At 38.5% G+C, this 21332-nt stretch overlaps 2 protein-coding genes across 3 annotated transcripts in view; one reads left to right on the top strand and one right to left on the bottom strand.

Annotated features, from left to right (window-relative positions):
• LOC126100333 (acidic fibroblast growth factor intracellular-binding protein) overlaps window positions 1-2928 on the top strand; it is a 100743-nt gene extending 97815 nt beyond the window's left edge. The window contains exon 8 of the mRNA XM_049910945.1: window positions 1319-2928. Coding sequence (XP_049766902.1) covers window positions 1319-1397 — 79 coding nt within the window. The 3' untranslated portion in view covers window positions 1398-2928. The remainder of the gene's footprint in view (window positions 1-1318) is intronic.
• The window catches only part of LOC126100334 (pyridoxal kinase), a 118660-nt gene continuing 98793 nt past the window's right edge, over window positions 1466-21332 (bottom strand). Inside the window, exons 7-8 of one of the 2 annotated variants that reach the window (XR_007522150.1) lie at window positions 7518-7869; window positions 1466-6866 (exon numbers count right to left, since the gene is read on the bottom strand). Coding sequence is in view for 1 of the 2 variants with exons in the window: in XM_049910946.1 (XP_049766903.1) it covers window positions 7757-7869 (113 nt within the window). In the remaining variant the exon portion in view is untranslated. Of the gene's footprint in view, window positions 7870-21332 lie in introns of both variants that reach the window. The other variant, XM_049910946.1, reaches the window with a different exon arrangement.

Genomic DNA, 21332 nt, shown 5'->3' with positions numbered 1-21332 from the left:
ATAAGGTGGTCACACTCAGTTGCGGTTCCTCTCCCCCATGACAAATCCTTACCTGCTTGAGCTAGTTCTCCACCTCTAACAGCCTCCATGTTTTCTTGTCTTTTAATCTGATGGTATACATAACTTCCAGAGAGATGACAGAAAGATTTTGTATGCAGTTCAGTCCCATTTACCATGTAATATTTTATAATTTATCTGTTCACTGATGTATGGTTAAAATTTCCTCCAGCTGTTGTTGTGGTATGAATCTTAAAAAGGTGAGGGAGGCTTCACTAGAAATAGTCTTACTACGATGTTTTTTCTCTTCATAGTAGTTGGTGAGGACTGGGTACCTTATAGCTGGCAGTCAGTTATTCTAAACATTATACCAAAGTTATATATCTTGCCTATTTATCAAATTGAAAAACAGTCTTGGGTGTTGCACAGAGGAAGGTAATGTAGTGAATAATATCTCAACCCCCCCCTCTCCTTAGCCATTGTTCTATTTTTTTAATGTATGATGATGATTTTTAGTCCCCCTCTCCATTTACTCTTAGTTCTTAATCACACATTTCATTTCTGTTAATCCATCTGTGTTTCTCCGTACTGAAGTTACCATGTATGATCTTTGACCACTTACCCTTTCTGACACCTACCCCTTCATCTCTTGTCCTCACAGTAGTTGGGTTTCTCTCTTTCCTGCATCAGTGTGACCGGCATTTCCTTTCCAACCACCCCAACCAATCCCTTCTTCCTCCTCAAGAAAGGTAATAAAAGTTCCCAAAGCTAGAATTATTTCTTTTATGTTGGTTTAGCAGCAGTCTTAAGAATTTTGCCAGCTGAAAGTAAGCACAGGCTAGCCATTCTGTCTTGCATGCTCACTGTCAGTGGTTTGTTTAATTTTGGCTTTGGGAAGAAAAATAAACAAAAACTTTGAGAGCAATTTAACTCTTACATATCACATTGTTCTTCAGTTAGGCAATGATGTAAACTTTCAGTACCAGTGATGATGATAACCACAGTACAAAAAGGAAGAAGAGATTAATATAGATATCTTTATTTAAGCTGTGTCAATATTTGATCAACTATCACTCTCTGGCGTATAAACATATGTGTTATATGCAGTGCTAATGAAAAGAGTAGTGCTGTCTTTCTACTGTCACTAACTACATGAATGTGATCACTGATCTAGTAGGATAGTAGTTTTGAGAAACACAAATGACACACATCAGTATGTAATAATTCACCAGGTACATGCCGTAGCCATTAAATTGCAGATTTTTATTATTTTGTTTCTGAAACCACAAAAAGTAATACCAAGAAACATTTGACTTTTCAGGGAACCTGAATTGAAAGCAGCTTGGGAGCGATACATGAGTGTGATCATAAGCTGTCTTCTGCGCATGTATCATACGTGATGGAATCATCATGTGTAATTTGTGTCCTGATTGTGATATTCATTGTGGAAGGTTGGTTACAAAACGAATTTTGAAATGTATAATATTTGGTTTTATTTCTTACATACCATGTACAAGATGTATTATATACTGTGTATTTTTGTACAAAGTTTATTTAAATGAAAAATACAGCATTCTACATTGCTTATTGTCCTATTTTTACTCAAAAGAGACTATAACCTGTGACCCTATTGCCCTTCATTTCTTTTTTCAATGGGTTTCTATTTTCACATAAATATGGAATGTCCATATGAGATCTGAAGCTAGTTAGAAAGGCTTTAAGCCTGTAATGTTGAGGCATCATGTTCTGGAGCAAACAGGTTTTCTCATTTTAGAAGGGGAATACATTTACTATAACATAGGCATTGATAACAGTATTTTTCTTTTTATTCATTTGATAATTTTTTTTTGCAATAATAGCTTTACAATACACTAGAGGTAATAACAGTATTATAAAATAATGTACTCTGTTATATAAAATTCTCAATAAAAATTTAAAGAAAATAACACTTGTAAAATCTCTGAAACAATGAATTACAACCTCCTCTCACAATTATCTAAAAAAATAAATACTTCAAACATATATTAATCAGTAGGAAGGCTGACTTTCTGGAAGACATTTTTGTTGATGGATTCTAGACTACTTTAATGCAAGTAGTCCAAATAGTGCAACAATACATATTAATGTGTACCTTACAACTTTAGTTGCAATCACCATGAGGTCTCCATCATGTAAGTTAGGAACTTAAGGGTTTCTGGTCCAAATACAATGGCAGTTGTGTAAAATGCAACTAATGAAATTTTATGTAGAGCCAGCTTTATGATGGCAACTCATTTGATGACATGTTACACATTACTTCTGACATTTCAGACACAGGAAGTCATATATAACAAACAAAATAATTAGATCTTTAATTATCTGAATAGCTACATAGTGTCGAATAGCACTGACTGCTGAAAGCAGTGCAACATAAGAATTGCCTATTGGCCAGTGTGGGGGCAGTTGCCATAAATGCAGTCCAAGAACAACCAGGAAAACTGTGTGAAGTGACACTACTACACAATAATGCCCAACTGCATTCTGCTACACTGACAAAAAAACTATAGTGGAGTTGGGTTGGGAAGTCATTCTGCACCAACCTCATATTTTCACTTTTTCCACACTCTATTGAACAATCTTCAGGAGATTTCTTTCTGGATGAAAATGCGCTCTGAACACGGCTTGACGAGTTCTTCACCTCAAAACCACATGATTTCTACAGTCATGGAAGAGAAACATTACCCCAGCATTGGCAGACTGTTGTAAATAGTAAAGGAGAATATATTATTGATGACTGAAGTATCTGCTGTGTTTATTAAAATTTGGGAAAAACACTATGAACTTATGCACTAGATCAATACTTTCATCGGTAACTGCATTTTGTATCTATGAATTCTTATGTGATAGTCACTTCACTGAATATTTTGTCCAGCCACGTCCTGATTACCCAAGGGTAATAAAATAAATTTAAAACTGAAGAGGACATTTTGTATCTTATACTTAATTTTGTTTTTCCCCATTTCTGTCCTCAGCTCTCCTTGCTACAAGAAAGGATATATTTAATATTTTTCATTGCTGTAGCACTGATTGACCTGTTTAGTCAGTTATTCATATTTTTTAGGGTAAACTACACTTCCCATAGATATCCACCCACAACAGCACTAACATTACCATCTTCGTGGAGCACTCAGAGGGTTTAATATTCTATCTCAATTTCCTCCATATGCTAATGCGGCTTTGAATGCTTTCTGTAAAATTATGTAATTCTTTGAATGAACATACCATTTTTCATTGTATTTTTTATACATGCACTGACAAGTTTTGTAAATACAACGCTTCAACTAGCCTGATCAAGTTGTGGTGTGTGCTTAAAATGTCAGCATGTTTTGTTGCTGAATAGACAGGTTAACACTTCACTTGGTTGGGCAATAAGTTACAGTGGACCAAACCCCTAACTGTAAACTACTTTCATTATGTTCAATAGTTAGAGTGACTTAGCAGAAATACAAATATTGTAGCCAGCTGATATATAATTTTTAGTGTGATTTATAATAAAGCTTAATAAAGACACAATTCTTTTACTGATTATCTACACATGATTCTCTCTCAAATTGTGCTTATCATGATTAGGTCTCTGGAATTATTTCACTGCTCATAATTTTTGTATTAATTCTAGGACAGATTCCTTTCTCATACAGTCACTTCTCCACACTGTCTATTTTATATTGTCACCATACATACACACACTGTAGTAAAGCATCTGCTTCTGCTACATTAAATTCTTTAGTTTGTTTACATGTCCTCCACACATACATAATTGTATACATAATCCTCTTGAAATCCTATAGATCAGACATTCAACAGTAAGTAAAGCAACTATTCACCTCAAAAAAGTTATAAATCTTAGCATTGTTTTTCAGGTACTTACTCAGTTTTCTTTTTCAGTTTATATCTCAATAAATTAAAAACCAGTATTATATTGCAGAAAATGTGGACCCATAAAGTACGCTTCACATCAAACCTTGTACATAATTCAGTTGCAAACATTCCTTCTTATGGCTAGAACATGAATACATATAATTGTACCCTGCACATTAAGTATGGAAGACAATGTACCTTCAATGCAATACTGATTTTCAGTTAATGTTCCTGAACTGTGAATCATCTGTTTGTCATTTTATTTCAGTTTTTCACTTCTCTTTCAACTATTAAAAAAAACACAAAAACATATATGCATGCATACACATGCCAAACTTTCATACACAAATTTCAATCATCTAGGATTAAACAACACTCCTTTTTTTAAGTAAAGAGAAAAAAAGAACAGGTGAAATTGTTCTTTCTTTAGTTAATACTGTACAAAAAAAATCAAACACACACACAAGCACATACCTTTTTATGTACCTTAAGTACTAGTTTTTAATTTTTGACAAGAAGTCTTTACTTTAAGACTAATCACAGTAATTTTTGCCACTAGCATGTAAGTAGCATGATGCATTTGAATGAAATCACATAAGTCAAATAGTTTAAATTTAATCAATAATAAAGACATACTTTCTTACTCTATTCAATGTCTTCTCATGATTTAGAGAATTTGTTTCAAGCTTTCTTTGCCCTCTTCTTGCATCTGCTTATTTTGATTCCCTGAATTAAGTCTCAAAGAAAGGTATGGGCCACAGTATTCAATTTGAGCTCTGCCTCTGGCTCCAGAACAGTGAAACAAGTATGGCTACAGGGCTGCTTTGTACACAGCAGCCAAACAGCTTCTTTTTGTGAGGGTCCGTTTTCTGTACTCTTGCATGCAAATGCTAGAACAGTTTCATGGTTCCTTGTCAAAAATGCATAGCAGGAAACAATATAAATTATTGTTGAAGATTAAGCAATTAGCTCACAAGAAGACATTTTCATACGGAGCATTTACAATGTTAACTTATCAGATAGGCAGATTTTAAAATTCGCTATTTGTAGACATTAATTGTCAACATAGCCTAATGGAAACCAGTATTCGTAATTGCAGCATAAAAGGGTGAATTTCAGTATATCCATTGTGGATGACAAACTGCAACTGTGATTTCAATTGGCAACTTATCTGGTAATAAATATTCAACCTGTCACTTTTTTACAATTTATTCAACCACGAACATGTTTTCGAGCAACTGCAGGCTCATCATCAGATGGAGACGTTACAAGAGCATTATATTGTGGACCAAGTGTAGCTAGATTCAGTGCTAGTGCTGCTGGCGGAAATGACAGAAATTTAAGTGATCGGTGACCAAATGTTTATGAACCCAAAAGCATTTTATGTTTTAGATACTTACAGTGCATTGCCTTGTGGTGTGATACCACAAGGCAATGCACTGTAAGTACCTAAAACATAAAATACTTTCGGGTCCATAAACATTTCACTTACTGAATTTCTGTCATTTCCACAGCACCATCTGCACTGCATCTAGCTACAGTTGGTCCATGAAATAAATGTTTTTGTAACATTTCCATCTGATGATGAGCCTGCAGTGGCTTGAAAACATGTTCATGGTTGAATAAACTGTAAAAAAGTGACTGGTTGCATGGTTACCAGATAAACTACCAAGGGAGAATTTTATTCTTTCCATGATTCATGCCTCTCTTATTGATGTTTTATGGTCAGTGGTCATTGCTCCAACTTGTAGAATGGGAAAACAATTTTGTAATTATTGTAGTAGAGATACATTTTGATTTAGCCTAGCTTTAATAGCAGTGAAACTGTGCTCATGCACAAAGCTTTTTCTCTCTCTCCAGAAATAACATACCACACATTAAATGAAATGGCAGAAATATCAACTCGAAACAATAAGTACTGGAAACACACATTTTGTTTCTGTTACAGGCTTCTACTATTTCTACGTACCTAAACAGTAACCATAATGCACTGTTTGCTGTATATAATGCATCTATACAGAATATTGCTACAAATTGTATTGTTTGCCCCTGTGCTGTTGATAAATATATAAGAGGTGATCAAAAAGTTTTATTTGAGGGCATTGGTGTAGCATACACGCAATATAGCACAACTCTGGTACAGGTGTATTAGCGCCAACACGTAGGCAATGGATTAGCATAGTATTTGTGCATTTCCAACATTCGTGCAGTAAATGCAGAAACGTGAACTATGGTGATGTATTACCAAATCTGTTCAACCACAACCAATATGCTATTATTCTTTTCTTGGCTGCCAAAGGACAAACACTGGTAGACATCCACTGGGGAACGAAGAACGTGTATAGGGCAGCATATCTGTCAAAATCCACCGTTGCAGAATAGTGCATGACAAGGGCTGCTGCTGCTGCTTCATGATATCGCACATTCCCATATCGCAAATGTTGTAATGCAGACGTTAAGCCAATTTGAGTGGGAGACACTCGAGCACCTGCACTATAGTCGCGATCTCTCCCCGTGTGATTATCGTGCCTTTGGTACCTTAAGAAAAGGCCTGAAGGGTCAGCAATTCCTGTCAGATAAGGATGTGTAACAGGGAGCTACAGACCTCTTCACTCAGCAGGACAAGATGTTTTATGAATACCAAACAGTATCTTGAACCTGGTGCATCGGTGGGATAGTTGCCTCAACTCTCATGGTGATTTTGCATCTTTGGCTTACCGATTCTGGATAGTATGGCCTTTGAATGGTAACTTTTTGATCACCTCCTTATATGATAGGCACTCGTCTAATTCTCACCATTATTTACATGCCTTTTATCTTTAACATCTTTTGAAAAGTCAACCCCACTTTGGTTCTTATCAGTAAGTGACACCTCATGTTTGTGTGTTTTCTATATATACTACCTCTTCTCTTGCTTTCTAACTTTAATTTTATTGATGGTAATTATTTTGCTTGTTTATCTTTGTGACATTCTGCAAAGAGAAAATTCAGTTCAATTACTGCAACATTTATATTGAGTAAATGCAATTTGCAACTCGTGTTTTGTACAATACATAATGTAATACTTGATAGTGTTTTGCACACTTATTTAAGTATTCTACTGCCAAAAATTATAGATACAGATTAACACATTTGAGTTTCACTACTGAGGAGACAATTATTTCCATAAATTTTAAATATACTTCAGGGCGAAAGATGCATTTTTATTTGTTTTCAAGACCCCTCCCCCACCCCTCCCCATAGTAATGTAACAAATAACAAAATACTTTATAAGTACTTGTTGCACACTTCCACTCAATGTTTCAACATTAAAAAAGGTATTGCACGTATACACTCAAACTGATTCTCAGCCATCAACTTACTGTACAAATAGGAACCCAAGACAAATTAATATTATCCTAAGAAAACCAGTGCCATCCCCCCCCCCCTCCCCTCCTATGTTGTTCTGCTTGTTACTTCAAGACATATCTAGACCAAATCACAACAATTGACACACAACTTGATGTTACCTACAATGGTCATACATATTATGTATGTTAATACAGTCAACATGCCACTATCAGTAAAATCACTTATGATTTGTTGTTACCAATACAGTACACTTGTGCTCAAAGTTAACTTACATGAAATATCTGTGTCATTCGTTGTATTTCTGCATTCACAGTTGGAGAATTAACACCAGTGTTTGTTGTTTGTGACTTCTTATTGTAGCTTGTGTAACATTAAAACTGTCTGCTATGTTAAACATTTAAGCATCTTATGCAGCTCTAATCTATCTCCAAAAAAACATAAAATGCAATAAAACTGTTGCAGTATCTTTTGCGCAACAGTTCATGGTAATATTTGATAACAGTATTGCTATTTAGTGTTCCTGGGCCCGAACACGGATCTCTGGCTTTTCAATATCTTGACGGCTTTGAATAAGACGTAGTTCCACAGCAGCTGCCTTCATTGGCTTTGATAAACCAGTCACATCTACAAACAAAGAATTGTAGTTAAATGTTGAATGATCAGCACATAAGAATTGTTAGGCAGGTCACATTTTGCATGAGTAGTGTGATAGCAGGTGAAGAGACAATGGAAGATGTGTTGAGTATCAAAAACATTTTCTCCAAACCCGCATAAAGTAAAATGCAACAGCCCATACATTTTTGCATCTGTATATCCAGAAAAGGATTCAGCTGCACTTTTTAACCAGAAACATTTACTCAAAGTAATTCAAACAAGGGAGAAAAAGCACAATAAAGGTAAATGAACATATGCCATGCTGTCCAATCAAGTATTCAACATAAATGTTCTTCAATGTGACACACAACTGCCAAGATACCTCATATTAAAGAGTGTGGTGCAGTTGCTATGGCACAGGACTTGCATTCAGTAGGAGCAAGGTTCAAATCCCCATCTGGATTTGCGTTTTCTATGGTTTGTCTAAATCAGTTAAGATGAATACCAACAGCAATCCTCTGTGGTTTGCCTAAACCAGTTAAGATTAATACCAAAATGGGTCCTTTGAAATGGACACAGTTGAGTTTCTTCCCCACTACAGTTTTAAGAATATTTATGATGGCCACCTTGTCAACAGGATGTTAACCCTAATAATCTTTCTTTTTCTTTTCCGCAGTCCAAAATTATACCTACCTTGTCACTCTTGAATACTGTGCATCAAATCTGTGGCACCCCAATCTTTGGATTCTCTCAGAATAACTCAGCTGTAAGAGATCCACTGTCATTTGATTACATTATTGACAATACATAATTGGATACAGTAACTTCTGTAAAGTACCTAAGCGTAACCATTCAGAGCAATTTTAAACGGAATGACCTCATTGAAAAAATTGTAGGAAAAACTGATGACAAGCTGAGACTCAGTGGGAGAAATTTAATTTGTCCTTAAAAGAAATGGCTTGTCTGAATGATTTTTGAGTATTGCTCATCAGTTTGGGACCCATACAAAGTGGGATTCATAAAAAAAAGGGAGGATCCAACTAACACTGGCATGTCTCTAGTCTCTAGATGGTATTGCTTAGTCAGTGCAAGAGCAATACAGAGAAGCTCAACAAACTCCAATGGCAGGCAATACAAAAGAGGCATTGTGCACCACAGATGACTGCTGTTGAAATTTCAGGAGTGTATGTTCCAAGAAGAGTCGGGTAATTTATTTCTATCTCCTCCATATATCTCAAGAAAAGATCACAATGACAAAATCAGAGAAATTAGAATCAAAGCATAGATTTACCAACAAACGTTCTCCCCATGTGCCATTTTTAATAGAACAGGGGGAGAGGGGGGGGGGGAGGGGGTAACAGAGACAATGGTACCAGAAGTGTTGACAACCAAACACTGTAAGGCAGCTTTTGTAGTATAGATGTAGATGTACAAGGTGCATTATATGCTACATGAACTGCTGTTCACATTACAGAATGAGCAGCAGCAGAAAATATCAATAACATGTTCTGATGGGCTGTAATACTAAATATAAGCATATGTGCAGATTGCTGGTGGGAATTATGAATGATGAGGCATGATAAATAAATCTACTAGATAAACTCTTAACATTCACAAGTATTTATTTTATATTTGGATTTCATATTTGAATTCTGTTTCTGAGAATATTGTAAGCAAAGAATCAATGCCGAGGTCATAGTAGATGCAGTTCTAGCTCTGGTAGGCAAGGATAGGATAAGGACCAGTGTATAGCTAGAGGTCTATGACGATGCATGTGTCCACAGTAATTTTTACCTTGCAGAAAAAAGTCGGCATTGTTACATACATTCACAATCATAACAGCTTTTTAGTTAAAAATTACAGGAAAACATCAATCTTTTTCATCAAATTGTTTTACCTGCGGTCAATGAATGAGACTGCATGAACCAGCACTCCCATCTGTTGTAATGTTAACTGAAACTTTAAGTCAGTGAGCATTCTTTGAATGTTTGCAAGGTCCAGACAAAGTGGAAATCTTTTTTCATCCTTAAATTTTGGCTACAACCATTTTAGCAGCTTGCAATGGACCTGCAACTAGTGAATATGCATTGCCACAACCTTATTTTTCATGCAGTCTGTGAAGCATCTTCTGGATGATGTGAGATATGTGAGTTACCAAGTTTCTGCTGCCTTTATACTTTGTAGTGACTGAGAGGCCACATAATGAATGTTTCAGAGTAAGCATCAGTGAGAGTGCTTTAATAAAAGGCACACCGTGGATATAATTTCATGTAAGGTGAAACAAGGTGATTTCACATTACTGATAGAAGTCAAATAGATATTTACAGATTTGAAGAAATTTGCTTGTATATTTCAGGGCAATGAGAGAATCAAAGATATAGTGGCTTGCTTTGTGTGTAAAAGTATGTATTCTTACACTGGATATAAAAAAACTGCCAATTGTCTGTGTGGAGCTGCATCCAGAGACATGAGGAATGATTTCAGACACATAGGAGGGGCACTAACAGTCCATCTATGGAGTGACTTGCATAGCAAAATGAACTACATGGGAGTGACTACACATTACATTAACAGTACAGAAGGAATACTTTGTTTTGTGCACCAGAGATTTTGAACGTGAGTTTTTTTAAAACTGGAGACAACATTAAACATGAACTGATAATGCTATTATATGTATTCAATTCATTCAGCACTGTGAAATACGTCATGTTTGTTGCTGACAGAGGCCAAATATTGTAGCAGTACATTTTTCATTACAAGATACTCTCATGCTCAGCACACTTTCTTAGTACTGTGTGATTTAGAGAACCAAAGCAAAATCTAAATTAGGATGGCCATAGATTTGAGCCATGTCTCTCATGAACTTAAATCTGGTGTCTTGAACCCTACAGCACCTTTTTTGCTAAGTTTACATACAGAGTTCTAGTGAGGAAGAGAGACATTATCAGTTTATGTTATGTGGTGTTACAAGAAAATGTTGATGCTTATCATGTCATTTCTAATGAGAGAGGACAGGGACAGGCATTAAGGTTACAATTATAAAGACCTGCAGTTACGCAGAAAAAAGATGGAGATGAAAGTTTAGAAGGAAAAAGGACTTACACATAGAATGGCAATGATTAGTGGTAAGTGGATACGAAGCATAGGTCCCATAAAATATTTATTGGGCTAATGAATTCTTCTTTGGTGCCAACACTAAATAAGTGTATTTCATGGATACTGATGAATTTGAAACTAAACTTTTTTGTGATGTTTTCTGACTTCATACACAGTCCACTCATACTAAAGTAAGCACCTGTCGAAAGTCTGCATAATCACCTTTTTCAGTGTGGACCACCGCAGGATGTGTGTGAAGACTGTCAGTGAGGTTCTGGAAGGTACTGAGAGGGATGTGAAGCCATGGCAACTCCAGTGCCATGGCCAGCTGTGCTAGGGTTCGTACACCTTCCAACGATTCTTGCAGGGTGTTTGCCTTCAGATATTTCACACAATACAAGCCAATGGCCATCTCTCCGACGGAGCACAAAATAAAATTCACCTGGAAAGGCCTCCTGTTGCCACAGAGTGGACATCCATTTGTTGTATTTGCAGGCAGATTCCAGCCTTCGTCAGTGATGAACAGCAGTCAGCATGGGTGCATGAACCAGGTACCTGCTAAGGCCCATATGCAACAATGTTCACTGAACAGTTGCAGGTCTCTTCACCAGTACACATGTCCACAACTGTCATTCACCCCTGCCATCTATGGCCCGCGGTGCACCACAGTTGCCGCAGTGCTGGTTTTGGATAGCACCATTTTGCCATTTGTGGTACTCCTTAACCATGACAGCATCCGAACAGTTTACAAACTGAGTCATCTTGGAAATGCTTCCACCTTTTGCCTGGGAGCAATAATCATGCCCTTTTGACTGTCAGATTAATCACAATGTTTCCTCATTACGCGATGACTGCACTGTTTTCTGCGTCATCCCTGAAATGCTTTACACACCCTCCATTCCTAGTGTTGCTACCTACCATCTGTGAGTGCTTATTACACGGTGATGTTGAACGTAGGCAACGTCCACATTAATGTGAGTGGCATGTGTAAATGTACAAGTTCATAGTAGAAATGGATAAAAGATACAAACTCATTGCTTATAAAATTTTGATTTCATTTTTCCTATTTTACATACTGTGATAATTTATGGCCTAAGGAGACCAATAAGCTTTTATAAGCTATTTTTGCTGTCTTGTTTACACAAAGAGAGTATATGCAGTTAAAAATTGTTGTGTATAGTGTTGTATATTACTGTCCTATATTGAAAAATGACACTTTTGATGGAGAAATGATGATGTCCATGTAACAATGAATGAATAGTGGAACTGCATTTGTGATGACACAGCATTACTGAACAAAGTATTTAGCTGCATTTCAAGAAGGTATATGTAGTGCAGGCAAGGTCGAAGCAAGAGAAGGTGATGGAATTTTACAAATGTCTGCTTGTGTCTGTGTATATGCGGATGAATATGTGTGTGTGTGCGCGAGTGTATACCTGTCCTTTTTTTCCCCTTTCCGCTCCCGGGATTGGAATGACTCCTTACCCTCTCCCTTAAAACCCACATCCTTTCGTCTTTCCCTCTCCTTCCCTCTTTCCTGACGAAGCAACCGTTTGTTGCGAAAGCTTGAATTTTGTGTGTCTATCGACCTGCCAGCACTTTTGTTTGGTAAGTCTCATCATCTTTATATATATATATATATATATATATATATATATATATATATATATTAGTTATAATAGAAGGAAACATTCCACGAAGGAAAAATATACCTAAAAACAAAGATGATGTGACTTACCAAATGAAAGTGCTGGCAGGTCGACAGACACACAAACGAACACAAACATACACACAAAATTCAAGCTTTCGCAACAAACTGTTGCCTCATCAGGAAAGAGGGAAGGAGAGGGAAAGACGAAAGGATGTGGGTTTTAAGGGAGAGGGTAAGGAGTCATTCCAGTCCCGGGAGCGGAAAGACAGACACAAGCAGACATGTCTGCTTGTGTCTGTATATGTGTGGATGGATATGTGTGTGTGTGCGAGTGTATATCCATCCTTTTTTCCCCCTAAGGTAAGTCTTTCCGCTCCCAGGACTGGAATGACTCCTTACCCTCTCCCTTAAAACCCACATCCTTTCGTCTTTCCCTCTCCTTCCCTCTTTCCTGATGAGGCAACAGTTTGTTGCGAAAGCTTGAATTTTGTGTGTATGTTTGTGTTCATTTGTGTGTCTGTCGACCTGCCAGCACTATATATATATATATATATATATATATATATATATATATATATATATATATATATATATATATATATATATAATAGAGGGAAACATTCCACGTGGGAAAAATATATCTAAAAACAAAGATGATGAGACTTACCAAACAAAAGCGCTGGCAGGTCGATAGACTCACACCTGCCTGAAGGCAGGTCATAGATGTAAAGATTAAAGAGCATTGGTGCTAAAACTGATCCCTGAGGCAGTCCATTGTTTAATTTCCTCTGTTTGCTCATGTCATTGTCCTCTATCACCTGGAAGTATCTATCCGAAAGCATGAAGCATGTTGTTGGTAAGTCTCAGTGTCATACGGCAGGGGATTACTTTTATCAGTTTGTGTAGAAGTCCTTCCTTCCATTCAGTGTCATAGGCAGCTGTTAGGTCTATGAAAGCTACCACAGTCTTTTTTTGTTTTTGAAAACCTGCTTCAATATATGTCGTTAGACTTAGAACCTGGTCTGTGCCGGTCCTATTGGGTCTGAAACCTGCCTGCTCTGGTGGGATGACTTCTAGGATTCGTGGGCCAAGCCTGTTGAGGAGTAGCCATTCCAGAAGTTTGTAGCAGCAGCTGAGAAGAGCGATAGGGTGGTAACTCAGCTTTATCTGATGGTTTGTTTGGTATCAGTGCAGCAATTATTTTAGTAATTTTAAAAGCTTGTGGCAGGCAGCCTGATGTTAGTATGCATGAGTAAAACTTGGTCAGCTATTTCTTCGTTTCCTTCCCACGTCGAGTCAGGAATTCAGGGTGCATTCCATCATAACCAGGCGCCTTACCCGTTTTAACATCACTGAGAGCAGCTTCTAGTTCTTCAATTGTGAAGCTCCGAGAGTACTCAGTTTCTTGAGGTGTTGTTTGCTGTATATTTCTGTATTCCCTTTTTACTTTTTGTGTGTGGTGTTTGTCTCTTGGTGCTCTAGATAGTGATACAATTCGACCTGCTATCTGGTCTGGTAGCACTGTACGAGCTACTTTGATTGGTGGTTTACTTCCCCCCCCCCCACCCCCAACTTCTTTAGTAAGCTCCAAACTTTTCTGCCTGACTTCTTAAAATCCATTTCAGCAGTTGTCTTAATCCATCTATTTCTTCGAGCCTTATCCAGTGTCTGTAGCAGCTCATTGGCTACGTCTGTATCACAATGTTTTACGTATGTTTCAAACAATTTCTCACAATCTTTGTTCCAGACCGGAATGTATTCCTTGCGGTACCCACATGGGATACACTTTTTGCTGATGCAATCACTGCACCTACAAATCTGTTGTAATTTTTAGGTGTTGCTGGGATCCATCTTAAAACCTTGTCAAGTTCTTGGGAGAACAGTTCCCAGTTTGCCTTTTGGAAATTCCATCTAGGTCTTGGTATAGATCAGATCACCGGGATTTGTATGCCTATTTCATATATGACTGGACAATGTTAACTGTGTGGGAAATCTGGTAGGATCGTTCTGGTTATGCTAATTGGTTGGCCACTGTGATTCTGGGTGGAGAAACATAGATCTGGATTTGAGTCTCTACCCCATGCTGCTGATCTGAAAGTTCCCTTATCCTTTACATCGAGTATGAGACTTAAGCTGTTTTCTTCCATCCAGTCTGTGAGTGCAACGCCATTCTGATCACTGATGTTGTATTTCCACATTGTATGGTGACTATTGAAATCTCCGAAGTACAGAGCTGGATGGGGGAGTCAGGGTAGTACCTTGTTTGTAAACATTAGTTATTGAAACTTCTTCCACTTTATAGTGACAGTGTGGATTCAACTGTCAATGCCAAAGTGCAATAATTGGGCATTTTTTATGTTTCTGCGGATATACGTAGCACAGCCGTGTGACTGATGGTATGTCGTACCTAGTATCTCGTATCCTGGTATTCTGCCTCTTGCCTTAAGATGGGCCACACTAGTTACATGAGTCTCTTGTATAGCAACAACATCAATGTTCCTCTCACGGAGAATTCAAGACCGAGTTTCACATTTGGACCTGCTTAGTCCTTCAATATTTAGTTGGAAAATTCAGAGACTAGGTCCTTACAAAAGTAAGTCCCACCCCAGAATCATTCCTCCAAATACATTTTACTTCTCCTCCCAATGACACTCTCCACTACCCACCTTCTTAATTCTTCCCAAAATTCATTAACACAATAATCCTGGACACTCCACTGTATGTGGTTTTTGGGCTTCCACTGAAATAATCTCTGCTCTTGTTGAACAACACCTTCAACCAATAGCCCATAGCCTAGCCTCTCATATTAAAGATACTAATAACTACCTTGCATGACTCTTGAACATTCACACTCCTTTACTGCCTGGATGTACTTCACTATTAATGTCACCTTCCTATACCTCAACAGTTCTCGTGTCCATTGCTTTGCTGCAATCGAATACTACCTCTTCCAACAGCCTTCTGACTCCAAACCCTCTACATCATTCTTTATAAATCTAACTAACTGCATCCTCACAGGTCACTGCTACTCATTCAAGGAGAAGATATATAAACAAATATGCAGAACATCCATGAGTATGTGTATGGAATCTACCTATGCCAATGTGTTTACAGGCAGTCTAAAGGAATCCTTCCTAGTCTCCTAAAATCCCAAACCCCTTTTCTGATTTTGGCAATATATTCTTATCTATATTGACAGCCAAGATCACCTACTCTTATTGCTCCACAGCCTCAACACTTTCTCTTCCATTCACTTCAGCTCGTCCTCCTCAGCCCAGTGTACCAACTCACTGGGCATTGATCTCCACTTTTCTGATGGCTCCATCCGTACTTCTGTCTACCAGGTGTACCGGTATGAAATAAGCGTTTTTTTGTGAAAATGAAACACTAATTTTGAATCGAAAAGTAAAAACATTTTATTCAAAGTACTGACCATTGCTTTCTATACATTTTGACCACCTTTCTGGCAATTTGTGGACACCACGCCAATAGGAATGTTCGTCTTTTGAAGCAGACCAATCAGACACCCAATTTTCGACTTCTTCGTAGGAATCGAAGTGTTCCTCAGCCAATGCATGTCCCATTGATGAAAACAAATGGTAGTCGGAAGGGGCCAAGTCTGGTGAATATGGCGGGTGGGGTAGCAGCTCCCAGCCAAGTGTTTTGATTGTATCCTGAACCAGTTTTGCTTTGTGTGCAGGTGCATTGTCTTATAAAAAAGTTACTTTGCCATATCTTCTGTCCCATTGTGGGCTTTTTTCGATCAATGCATAGTTCAAATTGATCATTTGTTGTCTGTAACAATTAGTATTCACAGTTTCACCGGGTTTTAGCTCATGATACACCACACCTTTCTGATCCCACCGAACACAGTGCATTGTCTTCTTGCCGAATTGATCTGGTTTTGCAGTCGATGTTGATATGTTGATGGTTGTCCCGGATTAACCCATGATTTTTCCCGTTTAGGATTCTTAAAATAAATCCATTTTTCATCGTCAGTAACAATTCGATGCAAAATTGATTTTCTTTCATGTCTTTGAAGCAAAATTTGGCAAATGGTTTTTCGGTTTTCCATCTGTCTTTCATTCAATTCATGTGGCACCCATTTTCCACACTTTTGGATCTTTACCATAGCTTTCAAACAGTCAGAAATTGTTTGTTGTGCAACATTTAGCATTGCTGCCATTTGCTTCTGACTCAAAAGTATCATCTTCATCCAATATTGCTTGCAATTCAGTGTCTTCGAACTTTTTTGGTGGTCTTCCATGTTCTTCATTTCTTACATCAAAATTATTATTTCTTAACCGTTGAAACCATCTTTTGCATGTTGCTTATGATAGAGTATGATCATCATATGCCTCGACAAGCATTCGATGTGACTCTGCAGCACTTTTTTTTTCAAATGAAAACAAAAAATTAATGCTTTCCACAAATCATCACTTTCTGGTACAAAATTCGACATTGTTAACACAATGAAAACATATGATGATGTTTGTTCCATGACTTGATGTATACTAAATATCTTTGACAGATGTCATACCAACCAAACAAAAAAAAATTAAGGCTCGTTCACAACAAATGTTCCCTATTGACACATTTGTATCTTAACACTCATTTCATACCGGTACACCTGGTATGTCACACGCATCAACCATTGGTAGTACCTGTTGTTTTGATAACTGTCATTCCGTACACACCAGAACATTCCCACACTGTCTGGGCATCTGTGGATGGTGCATCTGCAATTACAATTCCCTTACCCATTATGTTGAAGGATTCATTAAGGCCTTTGCGGAGAGGCACCTAGCCCAGAAACAGATTTCCTGTGCCATATCGTTACACACTGCTAATCTTCTAACCATCCTCAAGAACCACCTGCAGAGGATTACCACGTCATTACCTAATATCATCCAAGACTGGAGCAGCTGAACTGGATCCAACATCAAGGTTTTATGTATCATTGTGACTGGAAATGAGGAAAATCCTGCCTAAAATCCATCCCAAGATTGCTAAAGTGGTATTCTGCAGTCCATCCAACCATACAATATCCTTGCCCATCCATGTGCTACACCTACTTTCAAACCATTGCCACATGGGTCATATATGCCTGGGGAAGATCTAGGTGCAAGGCCTGTCCAATTCATCCACACAGCTTATTCTACTTTCAGTCTCAACACAGACTTCTCTCACCCAATCAGGGGCCAGACCAGTTGTGAAAGCAGCTGCCTCATATACCAGCACTGCTGCAATTTCTGCACAGTATTTTATGTGAGCATGACCACCAACTAACAGCTTACATGAATGAAGGGCCACTGCCAAACCATGGCCAAAAAATGGAGTTGACCACATACTGCTGAGCACAAGATGCTCAATTTTAATGGCTGCTGCACACAATCCGTTCTATCTGGATCCTTCCATCCAGTTCCAGCTAGTCAGGACTAGTTCAAAAAATGGTTCTTCTGAAACCTAGTGAAGGTTTTTGTATGCCTGTTGACTCAACACATTTTCTATTCAGTCAGTTGCTACCATTGCTCCTAAATTACTTACAAAATAATAGTTTTTCTAGAAGACATGCAGTCTGGTGGGAATATCTCTGGGTTTGTTGAAATTTGCAACTCAGGCCAATGATGCTAAGTTGTGAATTTTAATCCAAATTGGGAAAAAAGTTGAAGTTTAACATTTATTTTATACATTCATAATTGGAATACACTGTTCCCATTAAAAGGGAAAGTTAAAACAACAGATTGTTGTTTTTCTCATGACTACCTGCAATTTGCTATCCCATGTTCCTACCAATGTGTGTCAGTTTCCAAACAGAATGAAGTTTATTGACGAACATATTAAACCAAGACCAGATAATGCTAATCTCTAGAAAAGGGTTTTAGCATGAACAAGTAATGAAGATGATCATCTTATTTTAAAAATCAGCTAAACACACTGTGAAGAGTGAACTTCTTTCAAAAAACACAGAAGTATTAATAATTCAAAGTATGTCAAGCAATGGAAAGTCCAGATTGGAATGTAAACAATGTCATGCAAAGGACAGATTTGCTATTTATCGTAAAGATGACATGCTGAGTTGCAGACAGGCACAATGAAGAGACTGTATACACTGAGAATTTGGTCAAAGCCTTCTTCAGAAAAGAAAATGCACACATTCACACAAACAAGCAAAATTCAAGCACACATGAGCACTATATCCGGCTGCTACATCCAGAATGCAACTGTCTTATTGCAAAAAGCAGCAAACCAGAATGGGGTAGGGAATGGGGAGGGACAGCATGATTGTGAAGCAGTCATTAAAATAAAGTATGTTATGTTCAGCTGCATGTTGTACCACAGAGTGGTCCACTTTGCTCTTGGCCACACTCTGGCGGTGACCACTCACCCTGGTGGAAAGCTGACTGATAGTCATACCAATACAAAGAATGTGACATGGCTGCTTTCACTGTGGGGTATGGTAAGCCTGTGACAGGACTGAAATAGGACGTGCTGGGTGGATCCACAGGGATATGAGATTGGGAGTGGCTTAGGGATGGGTTAGGAAGTTGTGGAGGTTGGGTGGGTGACAGAACAATACTTTAGGAGGACTAGTAAGGATTTTGGGTAGGATGAACTCCATATCAGGGCATGATGGTAGATAATGAAAGCCCTGGCAAAGGATGTTGTTTGATTGTTGCAGTCTAGGATGGTATTGGTGATGAAGGGGACATACCTTTGTAGCTGGTTTATGGGGGTGTGTGGGGATATGGCTCGGGAAATCTGTTTGCAAGTTCTGCCTGGGGTTAGTGCCAGTCTGTTAAGGCTCTTGTGAGACCTTCAGCATACTGGGCAAGAGAGTTTCTTGTCACTGCAGGTACACCAACCCCGGGTGGCCAGGCTGTGGGAGGATGTTTGGCACGGAAGGGATGGCAGCAGTCGAAATGCAGGTACTGTTGGTGATTGGTGGGTAGAATTTTAGAACATGTTTTTTGCTCGAGTATCATGTCGTTTTTGGAAACCCAGAATCTACTATGTAGGAATCAACATGGATTCCGGAAACAGTGATCGTGTGAGACCCAACTCGCTTTATTTGTTCATGAGACCCAGAAAATATCAGATACAGGTTCCCAGGTGGATGCTATTTTCCTTGACTTCCGGAAGGCGTTCGATACAGTTCCGCACTGTCGCCTGATAAACAAAGTAAGAGCCTACGGAATATCAGACCAGCTGTGTGGCTGGATTGAAGAGTTTTTAGCAAACAGAACACAGCATGTTGTTATCAATGGAGAGACGTCTACTGACGTTAAAGTAACCTCTGGCGTGCTACAGGGGAGTGTTATGGGACCATTGCTTTTCACAATATATATAAATGACCTAGTAGATAGTGTCGGAAGTTCCATGCGGCTTTTCGCGGATGATACTGTAATATACAGAGAAGTTGCAGCATTAGAAAATTGTAGCGAAATGCAGGAAGATCTGCAGCGGATAGGCACTCGGTGCAGGGAGTGTCAACTGACCCTTAACATAGACAAATGTAGTGTATTGCGAATACATAGAAAGAAGGATCCTTTATTGTATGATTATATGATAGCAGAACAAACACTGGTAGCAGTTACTTCTGTAAAATATCTGGGAGTATGCGTGCGGAACGATTTGAAGTGGAATGATCATATAAAATTAATTGTTGGTAAGGCGGGTACCAGGTTGAGATTCATTGGGAGAGTCCTTAGAAAATGTAGTCCATCAACAAAGGAGGTGGCTTACAAAACACTCGTTCGACCTATACTTGAGTATTGCTCATCAGTGTGGGATCCGTACCAGATCGGGTTGACGGAGGAGATAGAGAAGATCCAAAGAAGAGTGGCGCGTTTCGTCACAGGGTTATTTGGTAACCGTGATAGCGTTACGGAGATGTTTAGCAAACTCAAGTGGCAGACTCTGCAAGAGAGGCGCTCTGCATCGCGGTGTAGCTTGCTCGCCAGGTTTCGAGAGGGTGCGTTTCTGGATGAGGTTTCGAATATATTGCTTCCCCCTACTTATACCTCCCGAGGAGATCACGAATGTAAAATTAGAGAGATTAGAGCGCGCACGGAGGCTTTCAGACAGTCGTTCTTCCCGCGAACCATACGCGACTGGAACAGGAAAGGGAGGTAATGACAGTGGCATATAAAGTGCCCTCCGCCACACACCGTTGGGTGGTTTGCGGAGTATAAATGTAGATGTAGATGTAGATGTTTAATGTGGATAGAGGTGTGGATGGAGCCATCAGCAAGGTGGAGGTCAATGTCCAGGAAGGTAGCACTCTGGATTGAGGAGGACCAGGACCCACACTCCTCCCCCTTACATGCCCCACTCAGATTGCTGGTTTTGCTCAACACAACATTGCATTCTGACTGGAGATAGTGGTCATAGCTGCACGAGGTGTGCTTGCTTGTGAGGAAATGTTGTTTTCTTTTCTGAAGAAGGCTCTGGCTGAAAGCTCAATATGTAACAGTCTTTTTGTTGTGCCATTTTGCAACTCAAAGTGTCATCTTTACAATGAGTAAGACTATCCTTTATATAATACTGGACTGTTAAATTGAAAGACAATCACATAGCTGAATGTTCGCTGCTTACTGCCTGATGGTGGTGTTGCAGCCTAACTACAATAATATACTTACAGAATTATTCCAATAAGGATTCTAGCATTATTAATCACTTACACGAAAATAATGATGCAGCAGGTTTTTATGAGCTATAAGGATGACTCTGACTTATTTATGTA

Source organism: Schistocerca cancellata, chromosome 9 (genome assembly GCF_023864275.1).
Source record: "Schistocerca cancellata isolate TAMUIC-IGC-003103 chromosome 9, iqSchCanc2.1, whole genome shotgun sequence".
In the NCBI taxonomy this organism is placed as follows: domain Eukaryota; kingdom Metazoa; phylum Arthropoda; class Insecta; order Orthoptera; family Acrididae; genus Schistocerca; species Schistocerca cancellata.
The sequence above is the reverse complement of the archived record's forward strand: the minus strand, read 5'-3'. Positions and strand labels throughout refer to the sequence as shown.